Raw genomic sequence first — 17,807 nt, 5'->3', positions numbered from 1 at the left:
CACTGAGGATGGAGTGGAGGTTAAGGATAATCTAGGCATGGCCCAATATCTAAACAAATACTTTGCCTCAGTCTTTAATAAGACTAATGAAGATCTTAGGGATAGTGGTAGCATGCCAAATGGGAATGAGGATATGGAGGCAGATATTACCATTTCTGAGGTAGAAGCAAAACTTGAACAGCTTAATGGGACTAAATCGGGGGGCTCAGATAATCTTCATCCAAGAATATTAAAGGAATTGGCACATAAAATTGCAAGCCCATTAGCAAGAATTTTGTAATGAATCTGTAAACTCAGGGGTTGTACCATACGAGTGGAGAATTGCTAACATAGTTCCTATTTTTAAGAAAGGAAAAAAAAGTGATGCGGGTAACTACAGGCCTGTTAGTTTGACATCTGTAGTATGCAAGGTCTTGGAAAAAAATTTGAAGGAGAAAGTAGTTAAGGACATTGAGATCAATGGTAAATGGGATAAAATACAACAGTTTTACAAAAGGTAGATCGTGCCAAACCAATCTGATCTCCTTCTTTGAGAAAGTAACAGATATTTTAGACAAAGGAAATGCAATGGATCTAATTTACCTAGATTTCAGTAAGGCGTTTGATACCGTGCCACATGGGGAATTATTAGTTAAATTGGAAAAGATGGGGATCAATATGAAAATTGAAAGGTGGATAAGGAATTGGTTAAAAGGGAGACTACAGCGGGTCATACTGAAAGGTGAACTGTCAGACTGGAGGGAGGTTACCAGTGGAGTTCCTCAGGGATCGGTTTTGGGACCAATCTTTTTATTATTGACCTAGGCACAAAAAGTGGGAGTGTGCTAATAAAGTTTGTGGATGATACAAAGCTGGGAGATATTGCCAATTTAGAGAAGGACCGGATATCATACAGGAGGATCTGGATGACCTTGTAAACTGGAGTAATAGCAATAGGATGAAATTTAATAGTGAGAAGTGTAAGGTCATGCATTTAGGGATTAATAACAAGAATTTTAGTTATAAGGTGGGGACGCATCACTTGGAAGTAACAGAGAAGGAGAAGGACCTTGGAGTATTGGTTGACCACAGGATGACTATGTGATATGGCCGTGAAAAAAGCTAATGCGGTCTTCAGATGCATCAGGCGAGCTATTTCCAGTAGAGATAAGGAGGTGTTAGTACCGTTATACAAGGCACTGGTGAGACCTCATCTGGAATACTGTCTGCAGTTCTGGTCTCCCATGTTGAAGAAGGATGAATTCAAACTTGAATAGGTACAGAGAAGGGCTACTAGGATGATCCGAGGAATGGAAAACCTGTCTTATGAAAGGAGACTCAAGGAGCTTGGCTTGTTTAGCCTAACCAAAAGAAGGCTGAGGGGAGATATGATTGCTCTCTATAAATATATCAGAGGGATAAATGCCGGAGAGGGAGAGGAATTATATAAGCTCAGTACCAATGTGGACACAAGAACAAATAGATATAAACTGGCCATTGGGAAGTTTAGACTTGAAATTAGATGACAGTTTCTAACCATCAGAGGAGTGAAGTTTTGGAATAGCCTTCCAAGGGAAGCAGTGGGGGCAAAAGACCTATCTGGCTTCAAGATTAAACTCGTTAAGTTTATGGAGGAGATGGTATGATGGGATAACATGATTTTGGCAATTAATTGATCTTTAACTATTCATGGTAAATAGGCCCAATGGGATGGGGTGGAATCTGAGTTACTACAGAGAATTCTTTCCTCGGTATCTGGCTGGTGAATCTTGCCCACATGCTCAAGGTTCAGCTGATCACCATATTTGGGGTCGGGAAGGAATTTTCCTCCAGGGCAGATTGGAAGAGACCCTGGGGGGTTTTCACCTTCCTTTGTAGCATGGGGCACTTGCTGGAGGATTTTCTGTACCTTGAAGACTTTAAACCATGATTTGAGGACTTCAATAGCTCAGACATAGGTGAGAGGTTTATTGCAGGAGTGGGTGGGTGAGATTCCTTGTCCTGCATTGTGCAGGAGGTCAGACTAGATGATCATAATGGTCCCTTCTGACCTTAATATCTATGAGTCTATGAGACACTACCTCAGCAGCCATCATAGGCAAAGCAATGAAGCATTTCATGGTATCCTAAACTGTATAGCTCCAGACAATGGACGCAAGTTCACTTGCAGTGAGTTTGGGCAATTTATCCAGAAATGGGAATTTAGTCACATGACATCATTATCATACCACAGCCAGCCAAAGAGCAAAGCTGAACCGGCAGTTAAAATTGCTAAGACTTTTTAAAAGAGAGCTGCAAAAGCAAAGAAAATATATGGCAGGCCATTCTTAAATGGAGAAGCCCCTCCCAGAAGTCATTCACAGCAGCCTGGTACAATGTTTGATGTCAAGACTCATGCATACTTTGGTGCCTATAGCCCCAACAACCAGGAGTAGAAGGAGTTATGAACAAAAAAGAAGACACACATGCAAAAGCCAAATCCTGCTATAACTGCGAAGATAAAGACCACTCAGAACTACAACTGGGAGATCCTGAGAGGATCAAATTATTTCCTCAGAACAAATCATGCACTTGGAAGCAAGCTACCGGTGTTGGACAGGTAAAGATAAATCCTCATTCACATCATGCAGCAGTAGATGGACATATATTTTACTGAAACTGCAAATACATTCATCCACTGCATATGCCAGACAAAAACATGAATGTAGAGGATGATATACACACTTTGCTGAGACTTGATCAGCAGTACCCACAAGGCACATAGGCAGACGAGTGACCGGTAGATACTGAAATAGACTCACAAAACTCTACACCACCAGAACTACCAAGACAGTCTCCTGTCATCACAAGACAGACTTGTGCTTGCTCTAACATTCTATAGTGTGCAAGTGACCTTGAAAGCTTTTAGTTAAACAGTAATATATGCCTTAAGATGAATCAACATATATGTACAAATAACATTTCTACTTTTCTCACTTACCAAATTACATCAATATTTTATTATCTGTTAAAAGACATCTGGAATTTTTGGAAAATCTATGCAGAATATTTGTGAACTGCACAAACTCTGCGTCATGTAAACCAGGCTGTGGTTATCACGATGCATGACCTACAGTTTCTCCATAAACTGTAGATATATATCCATTTGTGCAGATCAGTGATGGGCAACCTGCGTCCCGCACCCTGCACCCAAACTCCCTCCCAGAGCCCGACCCCCACACCCCCTCCTTCATCCCAACCCCCTGCTCCAATCAAAGTATCTCAATTTGTCATTTACTTCCTATTACTTATAATATAGGAGGAGGATGAAGAAAAAAGAATGAAAAAAGCAGGGGGAGATAAGAGAAAATGTTCTTTTTCTTGGCTGGGTCCGCCGAAAATGAAGCTGCGCGCAGGGCCCCACTAACTCTAAATCTGCCACTGCAACAGGCTACATAAAAAGCTGTAGCAAAATCAGTAAAAACTAAAATTTCATAAAGACAATTACTTGCTTATACTGTTCTATATACTACACACTGAAATGTAAGTACAATATTTACATTCCAATTGATTTATAATTATATGGCAAAAATGAGACAGTAAGCAGTTTTTCAGTAATAGTGTGCTGTGACACTTTTGTATTTTTATGTCTGATTTTGTAATCCAGTAGTTTTTAAGTGAGGTGAAACTTGGGAGTACACAAGACAAATCAGACTCCTAACGGGGGTACAGTAGTCTGGAAAGGTTGAGAACCACTGCTTTACACAACTCTACCAAGACTCCTCAGTTAAGACCTGTTATTACAGCTCTTGTCATCTCTTGAGCAGGGGTTGTCAGTCATGATTAATCGTGCCAGACAGAGCTGTGGCTTTTTGATGTAAATAAATTGGGATTCTGATAAGATTCTAAACCCATTTGCATTCGTGACCTTCAACTCTGAACACAGATCTCAAAACTTTTTTAAAAAGCTAGAGCACTAGTTCACATGCAGTGTCCCAGTGTTCTAGCATTTACCTGTCTCTCTGGTATCCCAGCAGCCCACTCTGTTTTTTGGGGAAAGATTAATTAGCTAACAGCACTGATTTTTTAAATTGGCTGCATTACCTTTAGCAATGCCCCTCAACAACTGTCACCAGAAAACATGTATGCCCACCTCTGCATATAATATAATTTGTTTATTTACTAGATATAATATAGAAGCGGATAAACATAAGAATTTGGTTAATTTTTTATGTATTTGTTGCCAGTGTATAGACTACCAAGGATTTCAAGGGAGACAAAGCCTAGCCAATTATTTCAAGGTCCAGTTTTTTCCTTCCTCTCGATTTTCCTCAGCCCAATCCCATACTGTTTTGGAATACCTGTGTGGCTCGTACCTTCTTGGAGGATAATGCTCAGTTTCAAATGAGATATCTGAGGCCTAGTTTTCAAAGGTGCTGAGCTCCCCGACTTCCCACTGTCAGTCTTGTGAGCTGCTCCTGCGCTGCTACACTGACCTCATTTCCCCATGATGGCGGTCACATAAATTGCTGACGGAAGTTTTAAGCTTAGAATGTGAGCCTGAAGGAAGTATTTATAATTTCTGTCACGCTTCACAACATATATAGTGTGACTAAACCGTGCATTTGAAACATCCCACAGTACCTTAGGAGGGGGAGATTCTTAGTACTACTGCTTTGTCTGAGTTCCTGTAGCTTGAGTAAGTGGCTTCACTGCTTACCATTGGACACATTCTTCTGTGAGTGATGGTCCCTATCTGTATTTCACACGTAGGTACGCATGCACCTGAGTCTGGAAATTATTCAAAGCTGTGTCTGTTGGCCTGTGCATGTGCCATAGATCTCCTTGTGCTCCCAACCAAGGGTACAAGAGGCAGTGTGGTTCGATGCCTCTCCAGTTCCTTCTTACCGCTGCATGGCCTGAGTCAGAATTGTGTCCTCCTTCAGTTCACTGTACAATGTGTAAAGACGTTTGTGAACAGTTATACTTCTTAGCTAAATAGTTAGTTAAAGTTCATAGTATAGTTAGTATAGAATGTTTTCTTTCTCCCCAAGACTGTGCCCAGAGTCCTGGGATTCAAGAATTTCATCTCTTGCCCTCACTTCTTCTCCATCAGCGACAAACATCAGCACTACCTCAACTGTCTGGGTGAAGCTCATATCTCTGCAAAGTTCAGTATCTGTTGCTTTCAAACCAGAATTTGAGAAGCCTGGGAACTTTTCCTGAGAAAGCACCTGAAGGAGAAAACGATGAGGCCCCTCTCCGATCCAGGCCAGGGATGGCCCCCTCCCCCATACATTGGCCTCAACTAACGAGCACATGCCCTCCAAGCACATGCTTAGGAGCAGAGCCACCAGTGCCTTAGCACAAGTACTCATCATCCACGGCTTCCCATGAGAGTAGCGGACACTCTCATAGACATAAGGACAGATCACCATCGAGGACTGTCCATAAGAGACGTGCTCCCTCCCTGAGCCTGTCCAAGTTGGGTAAGATGTCACATTTGGAACCTAAGGAACTGGCTCCACTGAAGACTCCTAGGTTGGAGGGCAAAGCACGTAAAAAGAAAGATCTGCCGGTTCTGTTGGTCACCTCAGTACCGAAGGGTAAGGACCGACGTTGGCTGGTTCCATCTGTGAGTGCTGATCCAGACCCATTGTAAGTACCTCCTTGTTCATCTGAGGACCATCTGGCTGCCGTAGATGCACCGAGTGCATCAAACATGACTGCTGGAACCAGTCAGACACCAGGGTGTATGGAGATTTATATAACACCGGAGGATATATTCCTCCCTTATCCACAGTCTCCACTTCTTTCTGGCCTGGGTCTTCTGAGAGATGTTATACTCTGGAGGATATCCCAGGAACCATCCCACCTCCAGCCATATGGCAGGTGTATTCTGGTATCAACAGCCCTGCTGCTACCAGAGGAGCAGTTTTCAGGCCCACATGAGTCAAAGGTGATAGCTGCTCCAGTATTTCTGCAGAGACAGTTGGGCCCTGACACACAGTCAAAGAGTCACGCTCGCTATTCCTTTGAATACAACCCTCCCAGGGACCGCTGGTACTGATTCCCTTAGGGTCCCCCATAACTGATCAGTCCCTCTTTCTGGCCTTATTGGGGTCTGTGGGATCCTTAAGGCAGGCATCCAGGCTTTTCTCAAGAGTCATACCTTCTCACCAGTCTTCCTCCTCCATTGGTGTACGAGGAGGAAGAGGTGGACCCTGATCCACAGGAACTGACGGTTCCAACAGGTGTCTCCTCATCATCCCCAGATGAAGCGGACACTCCTTCCTCACCATCTTTGCCAGATTACCATTGGCAGTACCAGGAGCTACTGCAAAGAGTTGCCAATGACCTCCAGAGTCCACTAGAGGAGATCCAGGACCCTCAACACTGGCTCTTGGATATCTTGCCACCTCGGAGACTAAATAAGGAGGCCCCACTTGATCAATGAGGCCATACTAGAACCAGCCAGAGTGGTGCGACATGCTCCAGCATCTTGTGCCTCTGCACCGAAAAGAGCCGAGAAGAACTATTTTGTTCTTGCTAAGGGAGTTGAATTTTTGTTCTCTAACCCTCCCCCCGACTCGCTGGTGGTAGAGGTGGCTACAGAATGGGCTCTGTCACACTATCAAAGGGCTAGACCATCAGATAAGGGCTTGAAGAAATTGGACTTCAGGGGGAGGAAGATGATCTCCACAGAGATCTCTGCCATTTTGTGTCACTAATTACCAACCGCTCTCAGCAAAATACGATTTTAACAGCTATTCCAGGCTTGCAGATTTCATAGACAAGCTTCCCATGGAGGACAGAGCCCAGTTTCAGTCCCTTTTCATTGAGGGAAGAAAGCTAGTGGCAAAAGTAGCTCCCCAGGCCACAGTGGATGCAGCCGACACAGCTTCTATAAGTCTGACCACTGGCTTAGTCATGAGGAGGAACTCTTGGCTGCAATCGTCAAGGATTCCTAGGAAGGTTCGGAACACCATCCAGGAATGAATCCCTCCATTCTTTAAAGGACTCAACATTGACTCTGGATTCTCTGGGGATTTATACTCCAGCCCTCAGGAAGAAACACCAGAGACAGGCCTACAGACCGAAGCCACCCCGTCCTCATACACCTTATTACCAGCGCCCAGCCAAGCCTTTGTGCAAACCTCAGAGGGTTCAGTAGCTTTGCTTCTTGACCCCTCTACTGTCATAGCCTCTACTCACTCCCAAACATTGGGCAAGGGCTATTTTTGACATACTGGTGGAGACCCCCCTATCACCTCTGATGCCACCCACCTCTTCCCCCCTCACCATTGGGGGCCATTTCACACTCTTTGCCCACCACTGGAGGAAGATCACTATGGATGGTTGGGTTTTGGAGATTATCCATTATGGATACTCCATAGAGTTTTCCTCCTTCCCTCCACACAAACTCCTGTCCCAGTCCCCCTTTGGGGACCAGTCTCACAAGGTGAATCTTCAATAGGAAGTGGAATCCCTTTTACACCAAGGGGCAATAGAATGTGACCTGCCTCAGTATCTTGCGGGGAGGAGGGGAGGTGTTTCTAATCCCTCTATTTCTAATTCCCCAAAAAGATGGAGACCTATCCTGGACCTTCGGCAACTTGACATCTTTATTCAGAAGCTAAAATTTGGGATTTTTATGTTGACATCGGTAAGGGATGTGGTTCACAGCTCTTGACATGAAGGATGCGTGTCTCTATCCATCACACAGGAAGTTCCTGAGTTTTATGGTAGACCAGGAACACTTCCAGTTTCAAGTCCTCCTCCTTTGGCTAGTAATGGCACGCAGAGTATTTATAAAAATACTCTCTGTGGTAGCAGCACAGATGAGATATCATGGTGGGTGATCACTTCAGCCCTCTCACCCCTCTTGGGGTGGGGTGCTCATGTGGACAAGCACACTGCTAAGGGTACTTGGACCTCACAAGAGGCCGGATTACATATAAACGTCCTGGAACTGAGGGTGGCCTGCCTTGTGTTCAAGGCCTTCCTTCCGTTCATTCGCTTGCTCCATGCAGATAATGATGGACAATATCACCACCGTGGTCTATATAAACAAACAGAGAGGAGCGAGATCTTGTCCCCTCTGCCTGGAGGCCATCAGACTCTGAAACTGATGCATCAGCAGCCACATCGCAATACAGGCTGTTTACCTTCCTGGTGTTCACAACTCCCTTGTACGCAGACTAAGCAAACGCTTTTTAGCTGACCACAAGTTGGAGGTCCATGATGTGGTCCTAAGTGAAATATTTACACAATGGGATACACCACTGAGACTTTGTGTCCCAAACAAAAAGTTTCCCCTGTATTGTTCCAGAGGAGCCATGGGTCACAGCTCCCAGGGTGATGCTCTTCTGCTGTCTGGGATGAGTGACCTTAGATATGCCTTTCATTCCATTCTTCTGCTTCCACAGATCATAGGGAAGATATGTCGCAACAAAGTCTAAATCAGTCTCTTAGCATGCTACTGGCCCAGACATTCATGGAACTTCTAAGGATGTCTTCCCACCAGGGGAGTAAAGTAACTTAAATCTCTTACCGGTATGCAGGGCTGCCGGACCCCTGGGCAAGATGCAGGAGGCCTGACTCTGGGCCCCGAAAGGGGCAGGGCCAGTGGCGCTAGAACAATTTTTAGGGTGGGTGTGCTGAGTTGCACCCCGTCCCCGCTCCTGTCCATGCCCCTCACCGCCCCAGGTTCGGACCACAGCTGCGGGTGGCTGCAGAGCCCCATGGCCAGGACCCCGGGCAGCAGCAGGGCCCCCTGCAGACTGGCAGATAGGACCCTGGCACGGGGCCATGCTCATCGCAAAGCCTGGGGGTGCTGCAGCACCCCCCACACCCCTACTTTTCCCATGCCTATGGGCACGCCTGGGGGCCAGCCTGCCCCAGCCAGCCTTTTAGCGCTGCCCAGCCTGCGCCACCCGGGGCTCTATTGGTGATTCAAAGGGCCCGAGGTTCCAACCGCCGACGCCCTACTTTTTAAATCGCCGGGGCAGCTGCCCCTTTCTCTGCCATGCCCCTATCAGCAGCCCTGCTAGTACAGTCCTTAAAGCGCTGCCATGGCAACACTTTAACGTCAGCTGTGTACCAGTGGCTACTTTCTTACTGCTACACCGTACCGGCCCACTTTCACCTCTGCTTCCCGTCCCCCCTGTCATAAATATAAAGGGAAGGGTAACCACCTTTCTGTATACAGTGCTATAAAATCCCTCCTGGCCAGAGGCAACATCCTGTTACCTGTAAAGGGTTAAGAAGCTCAGCTAACCTGGCTGGCACCTGACCCAAAGGACGAATAAGGGGACAAGATACTTTCAAATCTTGGGGGGAGGGGGGTGAGGCTTTTGTTTGTGCTCTTTGTTTACGTGGTTGTAGTCTCTTGGGACTGAGAGAGGCCAGACAGAAATCCATCTTCTCCAGCCCATCCTAATCCAAGTCTCCAATATTGCAACCAGTATAGGTAAGCCAGGCAGGGCAGATTAGTTTATCTTTTGTTTTATGTGAATCTTCCCTGTGTTAAGAGGGAGGTTTATTCCTGTTTTCTGTAACTTTATGGTTTTGCCCAGAGGGGGATTCTCTGTGTTTTGAATCTGAATACCCTGTAAAGTGTTTTCCATCCTGATTTTACAGAGGTGATTCTTTTACTTTTTCTTTAATTAAAATTATTCTTTTAAGAATCTGATTGATTTTTCATTGTTCTTAAGATCCAAGGGTGTGGGTCTGTGTTCACCTGTACAAATTGGTGAGGGTTATTATCAAGCCTTCCCCAGGAAAGGGGGTGTAGGGCTTGAAGGGATATTTTGGGGGAAGACGTCTCCAAGAGGTCTCTTTCCCTGTTCTTTGTTTAAAATGCTTGGTGGTGGCAGCATACTGTTCAAGGCCAAGGCAAAGTTTGTACCGTGGGAAGTTTTTAACCTAAGCTGGTAAGAATAAGCTTAGGGGGTCTTTCATGCAGGTCCCCACATCTGTACCCTAGATTCAGAGTGGGGAAGGACCCCTGACACCCCCCAGTCAGGATCTGCCCATTCCCAAACCTTTTAATCTAGGAGCAGGAGAAATCAAGCACCACAATCTGGGCTCACTTTACCTCATGGCTCACTTTACTCATCCAGCTACTGTACAGTTTATGAAAGGCCTTACGAGGCTCCTCCCACCAGTGATCAAACGTACATCTCAATGGGACCTTAATCTCATCCTGTTGATGCTCACAGGTCCACCTTTTGAATCTATGGCAACAAGTTCCGTGACCTACTTGTCCATAAAGGTGGTGTTCTTAGTGTCTATTGCTTCGGCCAGGAAGGTCAGCAAGCTTGGAACCATTATGGCAGACCCTCTGTAAACAGTTTTTCGCAAAGAAAAGGTGTATCTTCGACTACACCTCAAGTTCCTCCCCAAGATTGTTTCTAAGCTCCACATCAATCAAAGTATACGCTTAGCTGTATTTTTCCCGAAACCCCACACTTCCACTGAAGACAAGAGACTTCACTCCCTCAATGTTTGGCATGCCCTGGGTGTTCTACCTCCAAAGAACCAAACCCATTAGAAAATCACCGAGACTTTTTATTGCAACAGCGATGGAGTGAGAGAGAGAGATCTCACGATCAAGCCATGTCCTCCCAGAGGATTTCTAAGTGGCTCTTGGGATGCATCCTTGAGTACTATAAGTAGCAAAAATCTCTCCCCTGGGAATGGTGGAGTCACAGCTCACTCCATGTAAGTACAAGCTGCCTCCATGGCATCCCTATCTGATGTTCTGCTGCAGAACATGTGCAAGGCAGACACCTGGAGTTCTATCCACACATTCCTGACACACTATGGTTTAGTTGGCTATTGATGTAGTAGTGGGCTCTGCAGTGTCATATCTTTGTTACCAACTTCCTCATACCCACCTCCAATCTGAGCACTGCTTGCCAATCTCCCACGTGTGGAATACATGTCACTCAAAGAAGAAATGGAGGTTACTTACTATAACTAAATTCTTTGAAATGTGTGGTCTTATTCTACTATACCTGTCCTCCTTCCCCTCTGCTTTGGATCCTGTGGGATTGCGGTAAGAGAAGGAATCAGAGAGGTTTCAACCCGTACTGACTCTCATACCCTTGGTCAGGGGCACAAGTTGATTTATGGTGCATGTGCAGGCCAACAGACACATGGCGCCTACTGCATATGTGTACCCATGTGTGGAATACAAAGAGGGACAGCACATCTCAAAGAACCAGTAAGTAACCTCCATATATTGGCAGCCTCTAAAAGTACACAGCCAAATTCTTCCCACAGATATGCACCCATGGTTTCAAATAACTTCAATCCATATGGTGTATTTCACAGATGTTAATGCTTCAATATTTGGTTCTTTGGACCTTAGAGTTGCCTGAATTTAGTTTGGTGATGCTTTTTTGATCCTGAGAGGTGCCGAGAGACCACAGCTTTTGGCTACAATTAGCATTGTGGGCACTCAGCAACTCTCCGGGTCAGGCCTTTAATGAAGTTAAAAATGTAGTTACTATATTTATGCAGATGCCAGGTCCATTGAAGGGTACATCCTGCAGTACTTTGAGGGAGCTTTTGTAAGACCCCGTTCATCATGAGGTATCTTGAACACACTGTAGCATCAAAAGTTGATCTACCTCCTTACAACTTTAGGGCAGTGAACTTTCCAGTTAAAATAATACCTACTTCTTATAGAGCACTTTTCATCAGTAGATCTCAAAGCACTTAACAAAGGATGTGTAACAGGCATAGCCCTCTGCTCCTGTCTTCTCCTACAATTGGCTCTAATACCTCTGGTTTGTAAACACCAACATTGTTTGTGTTATCTCATCTACCACCCCTTCACAGTCCTGTGCAGCAACTCTGTTTACAGTGATATGCAAACATTTTGCTAGAGAAAAGAGAACTCCCTTTATCCTTGCCTTGTTAGCCTCTCCCACGCTCTCTCATTCCTTTTTCTTGCACTTCCTTCCTGGGCACCTTTCAACTCTTCCAGTTAATGGGTTAACTAGCTCCTTGGCTCCCCCAGCTCATACTTATCTAGTAATTAGCTCCAGCTCCCTCAGTCAGGCCCTTCTCTGGGAAAACTAATTTGACTTGCAGTAACCATAGTGCTGGTTCAGAGCACTCTGTTGCAGGAAGCCAGTATCATTATCCCCATTTTACAGATGGGGAAACTGAGGCACATAGCTGACTTGCCTAGGGTCACCCAGCAGGCTAGTGACAGAGCAAGGAAATAGAACCAAGGTCTCTTGAATCTTAGCCCAGTTCTATATATACTCAGCCACACTGATGCTCGTGTTTTCACTTGCACTGCCATCTGTCTCCATTCTTTAAGGAGATAAAGGTTCATGACCATAAAAAGCAATATTCAAATAAGATCACATCAGTGAGTGAAAAATTATCTGTTTTTCGAAATATATATGAATATTAACCAAAGTGTTAAGGAAAAGAAAATGAGCTAGTAGAAAAATGTTCTTATCAAATTAGACACCATTACAGGGGGCATAAATATTGAACTGGTTTTATAAACTAGCCAAGTGGATTTGCTTTCTAAATGTTTTAAGGTTCATATGCAAGTTACAGCTGAACTATTCTGACATGCCTGTGGAAATGCTGTTAACAAGCTACTGTCCTTTAGGCCTGAAAAGTATTCTTGGAATTTCTGAGGCTAAAAGACCATGCTGTCATACAATATCAGTAAGGTGGCAAATCTGAGAAATAGGCTTTGCTTGGAAACTCACAAAGGATGTATTTACCCTCTATTTTAGGAAATGATGTATTTCACTTCTTGTGTATCTTATTTTTATGTTTTCAGGACTCCTCCTCAATTGGAACAGCTACAGTGGCTGGACCCAGAACAAGTGCAATAATTGGAGATCAGGGGACACAGACAAAGGTCCAGCTCCCCCTCAATATGTAAGCGGCCAGTTCATCTTAATCACACTCAGGCATTTTGCAAATCACTTGTGGTTTTGATTTTGTTTTTTATTTGAAAGAGTAGTTCTCATAGCAGTAGCTCTTTGAATACAGTTATCTCAATCTCAAACCTTCTGCTGAACAGTGAAAGGCCAGGTCACCTTTCTTTACATAGTCCTTTTTTTAGCTTCCAGAATATTTTATTACAGCTATATGAATCTATCTGCTAGAGAAAGCCTGCTCCCTTAAATTAAAGGCTTTAGGAAGGCACACTCCCATACATTGGAACAACTGAGTCAATCATCGTTCAGATGAACTGTGTTTAACCATAAAAACGGTCCAATCACATTCTTCAGTACAATAACCAAAGACATCAAATGGAACATTTTATGTGCAAGAGTATCTTGAGTGTATAAATACTAGGTGGAAGAATGGTAGGTTGATTAGGTAGGGTATAAGAGCAATAGAATCCAGTATAATAATTCTCTTCTAGACCAGTGAATATGTCGGGTACCTATGTCATTAAACTACTGAACCCTTTCTTCTAATAAAATATATGAAAACCCAACTGAACCTAAACATACATATGTTTGTGTGTATAATATCCTAAAACAGTAGCTGAAATTCAGACACACACATACATGTAAAATGAGATGTCAGATCTGCTTTAAATGGAATAGGAAATTCAAAACCATGAAAACTAGCCCTTAGTAAACCCATTCTGCCACAATTTGGTACTAAAGTTTAGAGGATACAAAACATCATTCATTGTTCTGAGATTCTGATGAGAGAATTGTATCATTACTCTGCAGCCACTCTGTGGAGCCTGTGTTATATTAATATGATGGGGCAAATCCTCCTCCTACCTTTTCAGATGCTTAGGGTCCAGGTGGAGTTCTGCTCTGCAAGGGAAGATTCCTTTACATATTGATAAAATCAGTGCTCAAGTCCTTTAAAAAAAAAAAATTCCAGAACACATGATTTCAACAACAAGAATACCTTAGGACAGGTCGAATCACTGGCTGGAGGTGCCAGCTTACAGTTACCAGTAGTACCAGAATCGTAGTTAGAGGCTGGCTCATGCTCTGAAGCATGAGAATTTATATCCCTTCTAAACACTGTTTGTTTTTTAAAAAACCCTTACTAATGTAACTCCAGACATTCTTGCTGTCTATGTGTATGTGTAATCCTTTTATGAATCCTGCCAGCTTTTGGCATCAGTGCCAAACAAAGTACAGGAACAGCTTTCCGGAGCATTCCAGCATGACTCACGTGCAGGATAAAAAGGGTAAGTAGGTCTAAGACAGTCTAATTTAGACTAAGTTGTACCACCACTTTACACATGACCTCTGAATTGGGTCCATAATATAAAGACCTAAACAAGTACTAATCAGAGATGAGTCATGCTTCTTGGTCCCAAGTTGTGCAGCCTCTGCACTCTCCATTGTATCCTAACAGAGCACTGTGTTGAGGGATGAGAACTGAGACATGTAGCCCTCTTTCATGTCAGGCAGATGCATTTCAGTGTTCTTCATTTCATATTGTCACAGACCCAGACCAGTAGGATACAGGAGTCTGGTCGAAGGCAAATATATTGGCCACTGGATGAACAGTTCCCTGAGTGACCAGAGCAGGGGCTGCCCTAGAGCAATCAGGAACCTGCCAGAACCAATCAAGACACCTGGAGCCAATTAAGAACTTTCTAGATTTAATTATGGCAAGCAGGCGAATCAGGACACCTGGTTTAAAAAGGACCTCCCATCAGTTAGTGGGGCACAGGGGGTTGCCAGGAGTAGGGAGTGAGAAGATGTGCTGCTGGAGAAGTGAAGAGTTCAAGCATGATCAGGGTTCAGGAGGAAGATCCTGCAGTGAGGATAAAGAAGGTGCTGGGGGGAAGGCAATGGGGAAGTAGTCCAGGGAGTTGTAGCTGTCACACAGCTGATACAGGGAACATGTGGACAGCTGCTATCCACAGGGCCCTGGGCTGGAACCTGGTGTAGAGGGTGGGCCCGGGTTCCCCCTCCTCCGTCCCCCCAACTCTTGATCAGACACAAGAGGAGTTGAACTGGTCTGTGAGAAACACCAGAAGGGAAGGTCTAAATTGGAAAGGGATCTGCCCTGTCCCCAACCCACTAGGTGGGACACAGAGACTGCGGGATTGTTCTCCGTTTTCCCCCATGCTGGCCAGTGATGAGGTTAGCTGAGTGGACAACAGGTTTGAGCCACTAGCAAGAGTGGCCAAACTGAGGGCTGCTGTGAATCTCTGAGGCAAGCAAATCCACCAATAAGTGCAGGACCCACCGAGGCAGAGGAGGAACTTTGTCACAATATGCAGCCTCATGTTTTCTTTCAGGTGAGCACCAATAGAGCTGATCATTGCTATGTGATTATACAGACTGAACAAAAAATATGCAGAACGGTTTCTCCTGTCTGTTGACTAATGAAATATAAGTATATCACATGCACATGGTAAATGGAGCCAAGTACATCAACCTAAGCATGCCCAGAGGAGCTGTTATCAAATATTTTGTATTCTACTCATTACTGTTGTTTATTTACTGGCTGCAAAATAAAAATCTACTGGTAACATAAAGGAATAGAATAGGAAAAACTAATAGGATTTTTTCTTCAATTATATTTGCTAAGAAGCAGAAGTAAAAAGCCAAGCATCATTTTTATTGGTTGCAGGTCTACAGTCACTGTGGTTATAGTTTTCATTATTTCTTTGTTTCTCTGCTACTAGGTATGCAGTGAACCCCTTCTAACCTTTCCTCAATATGAGGGTATTCTGCTACATTTTGTAGGGTAAATGCAGTTTTCACAGCCTTCACCCATTTGTTCTAGTCCTTCTGTACTGCCTTCAAAACAACACTCAGGAATGAGCAATCATAAACAGGGATGATTGGAAATCTCCTTTTGTATTGGTGGCAAGGAGATAGTGTCAAAAAACTTGATTTTTATAAGATAGAAGGTGCTGCAGGGTGGTTGTTCTTGTTATTTTTTCCTTAACAGGCTTCCTAGCTATCCCCCAAAGTACAAGCAATCATTCTGAATTTTCAACAAGCATCTCCCCAAACATTGGAACTAATTTTAGCAGCTATAAGTTGTCGTATTTCATAGCATGAGTCTTGTCCCTGAAGTAATGAAGCAAGAACATAAGAGAGATGAAAGGAAAGATCATAAACAAAGGGAATAAATAAAAGTATAATTAAATATATAAAAAGTTATGGATATTGAGACCAAGATTAAGTTGTGCATATTGAGATAAAGACTAAGGTTATAAGCATACTGCATACAAAAAGCATACTGCAAACAAAGAACTCAACTCTGAGGCCTTGCTATGGAGAAACTCCCATTGATTTTAATGGGAGTGTTGCCTGAGTAAGAATGCCATGGTTTGGCCCTAAGACAGTTGTTAAAAGAGTATCCTCATATCCACACACAGAGAAATACAGGAATTCTCATATTGGACCAGGCCAGTGGTCTATCTAGTCCAGTATCCTGTTTCTGGCGAGGGTAATACAAGATGAAGAAACCCTATAGCAGGCATTTGTGAAATAATCTGCTCAAAAGAAAAGTTTCTTCCTGACCCCTATAGTTAGAGGCTGGATCATGCTCTGAAACATACAAATTTATATCCTCTCCAGACATTTGGCTTTTTAAAAATCCTTAATATTGTAACTCTGGACATTCTTGCTACCCATATGTATATCTAAGCCTTTTCTGAATCCTGCTAAAGCCTTAGCTTCAGTGCTACTTTGTGGCAGTGACTTCAGCTGGCTAATTGTGATTGTGTGAGAAAGTATTTCTGTGTCAGTTTTAAAGTTGCTACCTTTTAATAAAATAAACTATCCCCTTTGTTCTCATATTGTGAGCGAGGATGAATAGCAGTATTTGATCAACCAGCTCTGTGCCATTCATTATTATGTATACCTCAATTATGTCCCCTCTTTAGTCATTGTTTCTGAGCAGCATGTGTGTCACAGGGCTTTCCTGCACTGTTTGACTGAAATAAGAACCTGAACGTCACTTGTTTTGGCATCATCTATTTGCTCAGCATGTGTGTAACTTCTCCCTGCAGCTACTTAGCTCTGTATGCATACAAGCCTCAGAAGAATGATGAGCTGGAACTGCGTAAAGGTGAAATGTATCGGGTCATTGAGAAGTGTCAGGATGGCTGGTTCAAGGGAACATCTCTGAGAACGGGAATGTCTGGAGTCTTTCCAGGCAATTACGTGACTCCTGTTTCCAGGTGAGGACCATTGGCCAGAGGTCATTAGGTAGCTCTGAATAGAAGCAGGGGTTCCTACTTCTAAAGAAAAATGAAAAATGGGGAGATCTAGTTTTAAATTACACTCTTCCCCAAAAGCATCTTTGGTATCTTGGTTTGTTGATTTTGATTTTAGAATCACTTTCAAAAGACATTATTAATTGTTTAAAATTACTACATTTACAGTTTATCTGGATTGCTTATCCCATTATTTTAAAGAACCTATGAGCTATGGAGTCCACATCCAAAAAAAGGAACTAAAGGAGTTTTTACAATAGAGATGAGAAAAATAAGGAGAGATTGTAGTTTGTTTTTCAACACCTCATCATTTGTATTTTGGTTTTGTAAAACCAAAACTGCAGGGTCATTTAAATGGAGGTTCAATTTTATCAGAAACCCCCAAAGTTCAGAGGCAGAAGGAGAGTTTGATAAATTATTCTGTTTCAGCCATCTGTGTTTCAGAAATAGAACGAAGTGAGAAGAAACACAGTTTTGGATTTTGCAAAGTTTCATTGGTCAGAGTTTTGTTTGGCAAAACCAAAACAAAGGTTGTTTCTGACAGCATTTTATAGAAAACTAAAGACAAGCGTAAATTGTAAAGAGAAACATAAGTAAATGAAGGGTGTCAAACCAAAACCAAACCAGAGAACCATTTCAA

At 43.5% G+C, this 17,807-nt stretch overlaps 1 protein-coding gene across 5 annotated transcripts in view; it reads left to right on the top strand.

The window, feature by feature from the left end:
* SH3RF3 (SH3 domain containing ring finger 3) overlaps window positions 1-17,807 on the top strand; it is a 383,024-nt gene that overhangs the window by 311,833 nt on the left and 53,384 nt on the right. For all 5 annotated transcript variants that reach the window (XM_073350759.1, XM_073350770.1, XM_073350780.1 and 2 more), the window contains 2 exons: window positions 12,779-12,879; window positions 16,961-17,131. In XM_073350759.1, the coding sequence (XP_073206860.1) occupies window positions 12,779-12,879; window positions 16,961-17,131 (272 nt within the window). The remainder of the gene's footprint in view (window positions 1-12,778; window positions 12,880-16,960; window positions 17,132-17,807) is intronic.

This window comes from Lepidochelys kempii, chromosome 1 (genome assembly GCF_965140265.1).
Source record: "Lepidochelys kempii isolate rLepKem1 chromosome 1, rLepKem1.hap2, whole genome shotgun sequence".
NCBI lineage: Eukaryota > Metazoa > Chordata > Testudines > Cheloniidae > Lepidochelys > Lepidochelys kempii.
Note: the sequence above shows the minus strand (reverse complement) of the source record. Positions and strands in the feature narration are given on the sequence as shown.